At 44.6% G+C, this 12094-nt stretch overlaps 1 protein-coding gene across 3 annotated transcripts in view; it reads left to right on the forward strand.

Annotated features, from left to right (window-relative positions):
• Positions 1 to 12094, forward strand: part of LOC109871314 (rap guanine nucleotide exchange factor 4-like) — a 58441-nt gene that overhangs the window by 33490 nt on the left and 12857 nt on the right. For 2 of the 3 annotated variants that reach the window (XM_020462148.2, XM_031805629.1), the window contains 5 exons: positions 6248 to 6323; positions 6746 to 6810; positions 9006 to 9056; positions 9149 to 9255; positions 11429 to 11550. In XM_020462148.2, coding sequence (XP_020317737.2) covers positions 6248 to 6323; positions 6746 to 6810; positions 9006 to 9056; positions 9149 to 9255; positions 11429 to 11550 — 421 coding nt within the window. The remainder of the gene's footprint in view (positions 1 to 6247; positions 6324 to 6745; positions 6811 to 9005; positions 9057 to 9148; positions 9256 to 11428; positions 11551 to 12094) is intronic. The other variant, XM_031805628.1, reaches the window with a different exon arrangement.

Raw genomic sequence — 12094 nt, forward strand, 5'->3', positions numbered from 1 at the left:
GGCAAATGGTTTCATGCATTTTTTAAAATTATTTAAGTGATATACACTGAGTGTACAAAACATTAGCTATGATCCCTTATTGATGTCACTTGTTAAATCCACTTCAATCAGTGTAAATGAAGGGAAGGAGATAGGTTGAAGAAGCATTTTTAAGCCTTGAGACAATTGAGACATGGGCTGTTGTACAGTATGTGTGCCATTCAGAGGATGCAACTCAATATTAGGCCTATACGGCATTGTTTGTTACATAATAGTCATGCTGCATGGCACAGCTACACTATAAGCCACTTATAGCCTTATAGTCATACGCTGATTCCTCAGAGCAGGTATTCCCAAACTGGCGTATGAGTACCCAAAGGGATACTCGCAATGCAGTCGGGGGTACCCCTAAAAAAAATGTAATTCACATTTTTAAACAGTCCATTTATATTTTCCAACGGGGCTATACATTTGGGTAAGGTTTTTTCTCGCCTGAGTAGCCTCGTTTCACTGCCAAAAATAAAATGAAACCATCTAGTTTTCAGTGAAATAACAACAATTTCAAATACAGGTAGCGTAGTTAAATAATTAACATCCAATCACATTAACCGTTACTCTCTCGTGGGAATTCCACCAACGGTCCATTTGTAGCCAAAAATAGCTGCTGCTCATTCCATTTGCTCGAAAATTGATAAATGGTTAAAAAATGTAAGTCCATAGAGACACATACCAGCTCTACTGGAAGTACTGCTACTACCAGCAGTACGACACCTGCACCTGTCGACAACACAAGTTGTTCTGCTTCCACGAGCACATCCAATGCTAGCATCAGTAATTCTACATTTGTTGTTAGCCCAGCTAGCATGGACACTGACAGTTGTGAATCTGATGCAGCCAAAGATCTACTGCCCCCTTTACCCGGGAACACACTGAACAACAGACAGGGACGTTGGACCATCGAAGAGTTGCAAATATGATGAGAACTATATTGATTTAGGGTTCACTTATATTGGAAGTAGTGCCTTTCCTCAGCCACGGTGTGTTATATGTGCAAAAATATTATCTCACAAGTCTATGAAACCTTCACTCTTTCACAGACATTTAGAAACAAAACATGCCAATTTGGAAAATAAGTTTTTTGAGCGAGAATTAAGACAACTTCTGAGTAGTAAGACATGTATAAAAGCAACAGATACCATTAAGAAGAATGGGCTAGAAGCGTCTTATCTGGTGAGCTACCGAGTGGCTAGGACAGGCAAGTCGCATACTATTGTGGAGGTCTTAATTCTTCCTGCTGCCGCGGATATGGCTGGGACAATGCTGGGGGTAAAGGCCAAAAAAACTATACAGACAATGCCTTCATCAAACAACACTGTTTCACAATACATCAATGACTTGGCAGGAGATGCTTTGAAACAATTACTGCTTCGTATACAAGCCAGTGAATTCTATGCGTTTACAGCCCTCTTTACGGCGGCTGTGCGGGATGGAGACCCCACTCCACCTCCGGCTTGGCCCACTTAGGTGGTGCCTCTGGAGAGGGGACCCTCGCAGCGGGCCCCGGACAGGAGGGTGACCCTGGAAGCTCCGGACAGGAGGGCGACTCTCGCAGCTCCGAACAGGAGGGCGACTCTCGCAGCTCCGGACAGGAGGGCGACTCTCGCAGCTCCAGACAGGAGGGCGACTCTGGCAGCTCGGGACAGGAGGGCAACTCTGGCAGCTCCGGACAGGAGGGCGACTCTCGCAGCTCCGGACAGGAGGGCGACTCTGGCAGCTCCAGACAGGAGGGCGACTCTCGCAGCTCCGGACAGGAGGGCGACTCTGGCAGCTCCGGACAGGAGGGCGACTCTGGCAGCTCCGGACAGGACACAGGCACAGGACTCACCAGGCTGGGGAGACCTACTGGAGGCCTGGTCCGTGGGGGAGGCACAGGATAGACCGGGCTGTGGGGGAGCACTGGAGATCTGGTGCGTAGCCTTGACATCACTCTTCCAGGCTGAATGCCCACTCTAGCCTGGCACGTGCGCGGAGCTGGAACAGGCCGCACTGGGATCTCCTGGCGAACTGGGGAAACCGTGCCTAGAGCCGGAGCGGGATATCCTGGCCCGAGGAGACGCACTGGAGGTCTGGAGAGCAGGGCTGGCACCATCCGTCCTGGCTGGATCCTCAACCTAGCCCGGCAGATGCGGGGAGTTGTAATGTAGCGCACCGGGCTAAGAACGCGTACTGGAGATCTGTAGCGCCAAGCTGGCACAAGACGTGCAGGGCTGGGGAGGCTCACAGGAGGCCTGGTGTGTGGGGCTGGCACAGTCTTCACCAGACGGCTAGCATGCACCTCAGGACGAGTATGGAGAGCTGACTCAGGTGACATCAAATCGAGGACACGCTCCGTCGGGCGGATGTCGTGCCTCATGCACCAACACAGCAACTCTCTCATTACTCTCTCCTCCAATCTCCCCATCAACTCCTTCACTGTCTCTGCTTTGCTTCCTTCGCTCACCTCCAATTCACCCTGACTGGCTCTGGTTCCATCCTCGGCTCCGCCAACCATACCGTGTGCCTCCCCCAAAATGTTTTTTATTGAGGCTGCCTCTCCTGGCCACGCTGCTTGGTCCTTTGGTGGTGGGTAGTTCTGTAACGATGCTCTTCCTGTGAATGACTGGACCAAGGCGCAGCGTGAGACGTGTTCATGATATTTATTTAAAACCACTAGAACAAAAAACAACAAAGAGGAAAACGAACAGTTCTGTAAGGAAACTAATAATACAGAAAACAACTAACCACAAAACCCATGTGGGCAAGAGCTACCTAAGTATGGTTCCCAATCAGAGACAACGATAGACAGCCGGTCCCTGATTGAGAACCATACCTGGCCAAAAACATAGAAAAAAGAACATAGAATGCTCACCCTAGTCACACCCTGGCCTAACCAAAATAGAGAATAAAAGCCTCTCTGTGGCCAGGGCGTGACACACGACTGGTCTATCTGGGTGATGTTTTTTCTTTCCTGAATGATCTGAATCTAGGATTACTATATTCAATGTGCGGGACAAAATTGAGGCTATGATTAAGAAGTTGGAGCTCTTCTCTGTCTGCATTAACAAGGACAACACACAGGTCTTTCCATCACTGCATGATTTTTTAGTGTGATAATGAACTCAAGCTTATGGACAATGTCAAATGTGATATAGCGAAGCACCTGAGTGAGTTGGGTGTGCAATTACGCAGGTGCTTTCCCGAAACAGATGACACAAACAACTGGATTCGTTATCCCTATCATGCCCTGCCTCCAATCCACTTACCTATATTTGAACAAGAGAGCCTCACTGAAATTGCAACAAGCGGTTCTGTGAAAATCGAATTTAATCAGAAGCCACTGCCAGATTTCTGGATTGGGCTGCGCACAGAGTATCCTGCCTTGGCAAATCGTGCTGCTAAGTCACTGATGCCCTTTGCAACCACGTACCTATGTGAGAGTGGATTCTCGGCCCTCACTAGCTAGATAAAGGCACAGAGTGTGGAAAATAATTTAAGACTGAGACTCTCTCCAATACAACCCAAATGCAGAGTTTTGTGCATCCTTTCAAGCACACCCTTCTCATTAACCTGTGGTGAGTTATTGACAATTTTCGATAAACAAATGAGGTTTTATATGAATAATGGTTAAATAAAGAGCAACATTATGGATTATTATTATATTATTATTTGTGGCCTGTGCCATTAAAGCTCTTTGTCACTTCCCACACCCCGGGTTGTGACAGAAACTCACACTCATTCTTATGTTTAATAAATGTATTGTGTAGTGTGTGTGTGGCAGGCTTACAATGATGTTTAAAAAAGAATCTACATTTGAGAGTGTGCTGACCCTGGTGCTAGAGGATTACAGCAGCTGGAGGTTGAGTGTTTGAAGGGGTGCGGGACTATAAAAAGTTTGGGAACCACTGAGGATCTCTCCACAGGTAGGATGAATGCGCTAATGCTTACAGACAGATATGGGTTGAGGCTAAAGCCAAGTAGTAGGAGTCTGTGGAGCGTACATAGATAGGCCTAATCTACAGTACAGACAGAAACCACTTGATCCTAGCTGTGTGTGCCTGTGCTCTGGTGGGAGGGACTACACACTAGAATATCAATGCAGTGTAAAGATACTTATTTTCAGAGGTTAGGACGCTTCCCTCTTGTGTGTGTGCATGTGTGAGTGTCTGTGTATGCGTTTTGTGTGTGGCTTGTTAAATCTTGGTGTAATCTGTTTGTAATGCCTTCTTATCTGTAAAGACCACAGATTGAGGCGATTTGATCAACTCGTAAGTCAACTACTCTCTGCCACAATCTGCTCATCCCCCAGTAATGCCATCATTAGTCAAATATGGCATGGAAAGCAAGCGTAGATAGTTGAACATTTCCCCATGTCTCACCATTGATTCCTTACTGTGGTTTTGTAGCCTGTTGTCCTGTATACACGTTAGGCTATTGTGGCCTACAGCGATAGGCTTTTACTTCAAATGAAGCGACATGAAACGTGTATTTTGCTCTGTCCTTTGAAATGCAGTGGGACACTGGAGCTTTTTGTGAGATGAAGGCTCATTTAAATGAGGCTGCCGCAGTTGTAAAGCTTCTGAATGCTCATAACTGCCAGCTGGAGGTCTCAGCTGTGTATTTACATAGTCCTCAATGGCCCATGTTGATACAGAGAGTACAGGGCCGAGCAGGAGCGGTGCGTGGGTAACATCACCGGGGAAGCCAAGACAGAAAAAAAGATGGTGCTGTTTGCGCTGTACCCTGTTAGTTCATTATGCCTTGCCACCGTGATATATACGCCTAAGGCAGAGGCAATAAGAAGACACAGTGGCAGAATAAATTCAACCACACTTTTGTTTCATCACAGCAACCTCTGTCCGGTGAAGTCCACTAAGCATATTGCATGTAACAAACAGCACTGCCAAGCAAGTTAATGTTTCCGACATTTTCGGACTACTAAACAACTATTGATTTTAGAACCACAGAGACTTACCGCAAGTCGAAATAACAGGAGCTACCTCCGCTATTCCAGCACCATTTCAACTTCAACATTTCAACATCATCTAATCACCTCTGCTTAGTCTAATACAGTGGCAACTAAAATATACCAAAAACGATTTAGTCCAGTCAACGTCAGCTAAATATGATGTGGCTGTCCATGGTTCTGATTTCTCTGTGTGTTTGTGTATGTGCGTGCAGTGCAAGTAGAAAAAACACGTTGATTCATCCTACATGCAGAGAAACGCCAATGTCATCCACCTATTTTTCAAGTTTACGAAACGGTCTTTGACTCTGTCATACAGTACGCACTTTTAGTTTTTGTTAGGCCTTTTTGTTTTCCTAGGCTACCTGGCTAAAATGCTTGCTCGCTAGCCTAAATAACTTTCGTCTGCAACGATTAGCCAGCTGGTAAACATTAGCCTACGATATCTAGCTACATATTGGACTTCCATCAGGGGCACAATATATGAATTCATAGTTGGATCAGAATCTCAGTTTATAATCATTGGCTAGTACGGAGAGTTAAGTACAACCACAAGTCCAAATACCTATCCCCATCCATGGCTAATTTAGGGAAAGGGATAATTTTAGCTAGCTAGCCACCAGAGGACAACAACACAACGAGATGCAAAAATTCAAGTTTTATCTGACAATTATGTTTCGTCTTTGATGTGCTGTGATTTGGTGTGAAGCCAAATCCAGCCCGGCATCCCTTGACACTTTTTTTTGGTGCGCCAGGACCATTCACCGATGAGCTCAGTTTCACTCAGGCCAAATGCTCGATGGCTTTCCTTGCAACAATGTCATGCTCTTTTTGACCAGACAGCGTCAGATCGATGGGCTACACATACAGAGACAGAGGGATGCTGTTTCACTCATTCGGATGCTTTTTACGGTGAAACACATTCAGCCTCTTGCGAATTGAAGGAAAATGATGAAACACAGAGAGAGGAAAGATAGATTATTTTATGTTTTTTCTTTTTTTCTTGGTAAATGTTTTGGGGAAGACTGGCTTCCTTTGGCAGCCATGAATTCACACCAAGAGGGGGAGGGGGTCAAACACAGACACATAACACTACAATCCAAATAATTCTATTGACATCAACAGGTGACAGTAGTTGGCAGTGAACTACATCTTGAATTGAATTGCATCGACACACTAAAATGAACCTTGTAGTGTTTAGGATTTGGCTTTTGTGGCTGGTTCCATCATGTCTAGTTATAAGACCGTTCTTCTGTGTCTCTGTAGAAATATCGTCAGTGCATGGCTGGACTGCTTGCCCCACCCTATGGAGTTATGGAAAGTGGTGGACGTAGCACTGACAGTGAGTACAAGAACTACAGTGACATCAGTAATGTTCACCTACCGTACAATGCTCCGTACTGGCCTACCTCTCGCCTTTAATATGAAATAAGCTGATAATAATATCAGCAGTCTTAAAGTCAAGTCTAAGAACAGCCAGGTATCTTCCCCTCAGATAAGGTTTTGAAGTGAAATTACTAATGATGTTTTTCCTGAAGGCTAAAACACACACACACACACTTCTGACTGTACAAATCTCCCTTGGGGACTGTCCGATGATATTATGTAACACATACTGTATCTACATTCAACATAGCATTGAGGTTATGTATTGACATCTGTCTAAGTATATTTGTGAACATGCACCAATTGTTGCAGATGAACAAGTGCTGATGTAGAGTATGTGAATGACAACAAGTGTCATTTTTCTATTTTCTTGTTCAGGAATGTCTGACAAAGAGAACATAAGCAACAACTCTTTTGGATCCATCTCTAAACATCTGAATAAGGTACGGTCGTCTCTCCTGAACACAGAACGGAGACTTCATCATCATATATCATAATGATTTAGTTTCACCATCAAACATTGTCCACTATCATCATCATCCAAAAAGCACTGTATGATGTGGCAGTAACCATGTAATCTTGGCAGCCCAGAGACAATATCTAGCGTAAACAACCAGCTACTCATCCGTGTACGAGAGATTAGTGACCACTTTATGTCAAGTGAGTATCATCCAGATTGAACACTGTTGTGAATGGCAGAGTGACAGTGGGTGGTAAAAGTGTTGGTGGTTTGCTCATATGTGCTTGCTGCTGACGTGGATCCTGATCGAACAACATCCTCTTGCAGTTGCCAGAAGCTCGAAATAAGTCTGGAATGTGGAGTTTGTTTAAACTTTGACTAAATATAAACAGGGCTGCTGCTAAGACCTCGCTTCCGGTGGTGTGCATCACGTCCTTCATAGTTCCCGTTCCACCTTCTTAACCCCGTTGGGACTTCCTTACCTCCATGCATATAACATGGTGCTACTCTGGAGGGGATTTCACTATTTATTGCGGCTTGGACTTTGTTCTTTTCAGACCAGCCAAAACATGTGCACTATAAATAACTACAAGGCCAGTATAATTGAGTGTCTTTTTTTTAAAAAAATTGCAAACTCCCCTTCGGTTGTATTGTCTGCAAATTGTTGGCAAAACTCGACGGCTCTACATATTCCAGTCACAGAAGAAAAAAGTAATGAGGCGACGCTGTTTTTGTTGTGTAATTCGTACCTTCAGTTAAAGCTGAGTGCATCCATCTACAGGACTCCGTAGACCAGTGAACCCAAACCCTACAGGCACAGAATGCATACATTCCCACAGTAATACATGAATTAAGGGAACCCAGAGTCCTCGCTGACGTGTACGGTACGTGTACATGCTGTAGCTTATGCATTCTTCACGAGTCCAAATGATCAGTGATGCATATTAGAAAGATCTTGAAGCGTCACCTACAGTATATGGACCTCCTTTGAACGGCATCCTTGTGTTTGTCCTCGCTGGTGTCATTTCATGGCCGCCATAAGACGCTGCGGCGAGAAAAGAGCAGCGCTCAGCAACATTTGAATCAAGATGTTGAAGGGGGCTGTGGCGTTAGTGCATTTCACCCTCATCGTAGGGTTAAAGAGTTGATGATGAATTTGTAGGGTGGTTAAGCATCTATGTAACTGTTGGTCATGGCTGTGAGAGTAATGATGTTCGAAAAGAGGTTATGTAGAGGTTGAACAGCAGTCATTATGTCTGCTCTGTGGTGCATGGTGTGCTGGTTTAGTGCCTAGTCTCTGTTTGATCGTTCTCTGCTCTTGATGTTTTTACCTCATGAATACCACATCCCATACAGGACTAGTTCAAGGTGGTTTCTGTGCTGTGGATCCAAGGGTTTGGGATGTAAGCACCAACACCTGCTTGTGAATCTCGTAAATAACTGCCCATGTAAACTTCTTCCGGATTGGTGGGTCCCCTGCGGGACGTTGAGCTAACGTAGGCTAATGCGATTAGCATGAGGTTGTAAGTAACACGAACATTTCCCAGGACATAGACATATCTGATATTGGCAGAAAGCTTAAATTCTTGTTAATCTAACTGCACTGTCCAATTTACAGTAGCTATTACAGTGAAAAAAAACCATGCTATTGTTTGAGGAGAGTGCACAGTTTTGAACATGAAAAGTTATTAATAAACTATTTAAGCACATTTGGGCAAACTTTTGAACAGAAATATTATGGTTCATTGGATCAGTCTAAAACTTTGTACATACACTGCTGCCATCTAGTGGCCATAATCTTAATTGCAGCTGGGCTGAAATAATACATGATGACCTTTCTCTTGCATTTCAAAGATGATGGTACAAAACAAATACAAAAGAACGGTTGTTTTTTTCTTTGTATTATCTTTTACCAGATCTATTGTGTTATATTCTCCTACATTCCTTTCACATTTCCACAAACTTCAAAGTGTTTCCTTTCAAATGGTACCAAGAATATGCATATCCTTGCTTCAGGGCCTGAGTTACACCCAGTTAGATTTCGGAATTTCATTTTAGGTGACAATTGAAAAAAAGGGTCCAATCCTGAAGGGCCATGTTGATAGTGCTTTTGTTTTCCAATCCATGATGTTTCCTTGTGTGTTTTTTCAGTCATTGTCATGTCATTTTATTTTTCAGAAGTCATTAATTGAAAGCCCAGCCAAACTCCGTCCTAAACCCATTTCTCAGGTAGTAAAGACCATCACATCAGTAAAGGCCAACTCCTCTGTTTCTATTGTAAAGCTCTGCCTCTACTCCATCCTTCTATTTTCTCCCAACAGGTCCCGTCTGAGAAGATCTTGCGAGCAGGGAAGGTTCTCCGTGATGCCATCCTCTCCAGAGCTCCCCACATGATCCGAGACAGGAAGTACCACCTGAAGACATACAGGTGGGTTGTAGTATCTCATGTACAGTACCATGTACATGCTACTCTCATGTCAAAGAATTTGTACATCTGTGTGTGCGTGTATTTTTTATGTCAGATTTTTTCCTGTATCAAAACAAATGTTATTTGCAGAATACAACAGGTGTAGTAGACCTTACAGTGAAATGCTTACTTACAAGCCCTTCACCAACAATTAAATAGCAACAATAAAATAACAGTAATGAGGCTATATACAGGGGTACAGGTACCCCTGTATATACCGGTACCCCTGTATATAGCCTCATTACTGTTATTTTATTGTTGCTATTTAATTATTTGTTATTTTTCTATTTTCTTGTGTTTAAAAAAAATGTTTTTTTACTTCAGTTTATTTGAGTAAATACTTTAACACTTATTTTTCTTAAAACTGCATTGTTGGTGAAGGGCTTGTAAGTAAGCATTTCACTGTAAGGTCTACTACACCTGTTGTATTCGGCAAATAACATTTGTTTTGATACAGCAAAAAATCTGACATAAAAAATGGGGGCACAGGTTAGTCGAGGTAATTGAGGTAATATGTACATGTAGGTAAAGGGACTATGCATAGATAATAAACAGAGAGTAGTGTAAAATGGGGGTGGGGGGGTCAATGCAAACAGTCCGGGTAGCCATTTGATTAGCTGTTCAGGAGTCTTATGGCTTCGGGGTAGAAGCTGTTAAGAAGCCTTTTGGACATAGACTTGGCGCTCTGGTACTGCTTGCCGTGTGATTGCAGAGATAACAGTTTATGACTAGGGTGGCTGGAGTCTTTGTCAATTTTTAGGGCCTTCCGCTGACACCGCCTGGTATAGAGGTCCTGGATGGCAGGAAGCTTGGCCCCAGTGATGTACTGGGCCATACGCACTACCCTCTGTAGTGCCTTGCGGTCGGAGGCCGAGCAGTCGAGGGTGCAGATGTAGAACTTTTTGAGGGTCTGAGGACCCATTCCAAATCTTTTCAGTCTCCCGAGGTGGAATAGGCATTGTCGCGCCCTCTTCACTACTGTCTTGGTGTGTTTGGACCATGATAGTTCGATGGTGATTGTGGACACCAAGGAACTTGAAGCTCTCAACTGGCTCCCATACAGCCCCATCAATGAGAATGGGGGCGTGCTCGGCCCTCCTTTTCCTGTAGTCCACGATCATCTTTGTGGTCTTGATCACGTTGAGGGAGACGTTGTTATCCTGGCACCACACTACCAGGTCTCTGACCTCCTCCCTAAAGGCTGCCTCATCGTTGTCGGTTGTGTCGTCTGCAAACTTAATGATGGTGTTGGAGTCATGCTTGGCTATGCAGTCATGAGTGAACAGGGAGTACAGGAGGGGACTGAGCACGCACCCCTGAGGGGCCCCCTGTGTTGAGGATCAGTGTGGCAGATGGGTTGTTACCTACCCTAACAACTGGGGGCGGCCCGTCGGGAAGTCCAATATCCAGTTGCAGAGGGAGGGGTTTGTCCCAGGGTCCTTAGCTTGGTGATGAGCTTAGAGGGCACTATTGTATTGAACGCTGAGCTGTAGTCAATGAATAGAATTCTCACGTAGGTGTTCCTTTTGTCCAGGTGGGAGAGGGCAGTGTGGACTGCAATAAAGATTGCATCATCTGTGGATCTGTTGGGGCGATATGCGAATTGGAGTGGGTCTAGGGTTTCTGGGATAATGGTGTTGATGTGAGCCATGACCAGCCTTTCAAAGCACTTCATGGCTACAGATGTGAGTGCTACGGTAGTCATTTAGGCAGGTTACTTTGATGTTCTTGGGCACAGGGACTATGGTGGTCTGCTTGAAAAAGGGACAGGTTGAAAATGTCAGTGAAGACACTTGCCAGTTGGACAGTGCATGCTTGGAGTACACATCCTGGTAATCTGTCTGGCACTACGGCCTTATGAATGTTGACCTGTTTAAAGGTCACACTCACATCGGCTACGGAGAGCATGATCACACAGTCGTCCGGAACAGCTGGTGCTCTCATGCATGCTTCAGTGTTGCTTGCCTCAAAGCGCGCATAGAACTAATTTAGTTCATCTGGTGTCACTGAACAGCTCGCGGCTGTGCTTCCCTTTGTAATCCGTAATAGTTTGCAAGCCCTGCCACATCTGACGAGCATCGCAGACAATGTAGTAGGATTCATGTATTCATTTCCTGATGTGTATCTCCTACAGGCAATGCTGTGTGGGAACAGAGCTGGTTGACTGGCAGATGCAGCAGAGCTCCTCTGTTTACTCTCGCATTCAAGCAGTGGGCATGTGGCAGGTGCTGTTAGAGGAAGGTGTTCTCAACCACGGTGAGCCACAACAGTAGAGTAGACAGTAGCTAAGGATACCCTCTGTGTGTGTGTGTGTGTGTGTGTGTGTGTGTGTGTGTGTGTGTGTGTGTGTGTGTGTGTGTGTGTGTGTGTGTGTGTGTGTGTGTGTGTGTGTGTGTGTGTGTGTGTTGGGGGGGGGTCTTTAGTGCCTTTTGCGACATTTCTCCAAGTTTCACCATCATTGTTAAGCCCTAGATATTTTGTTGCTTTGACAAAGTCTTCTCTGATCATTGATATCATGTGATTAGTGATTCATTTATGTCTTTCCCGCATTTTAAGGTCAACAATTAAACATGTTTTGTGAAGCTTGCATTCAATTGCCACTCTCTGTTGCACACGACAAGCTTCCATTCCCTCTGTCTCAAGGGGATTTATGGCTGATTTAAGAAGAAATCGTCAAAGCTGTTTATGGTCAACTCTGATACTTTATTTGGCACTTAAAATTTCACCTCTTGAGAAAACAACATGTTTTTTATGAAGTTGACAGAATGTTAAAATTAGATGAAAACAAACGTTTCCCCCC

Source organism: Oncorhynchus kisutch, linkage group LG26 (assembly GCF_002021735.2).
Source record: "Oncorhynchus kisutch isolate 150728-3 linkage group LG26, Okis_V2, whole genome shotgun sequence".
NCBI classification, from domain to species: Eukaryota; Metazoa; Chordata; class Actinopteri; order Salmoniformes; family Salmonidae; genus Oncorhynchus; species Oncorhynchus kisutch.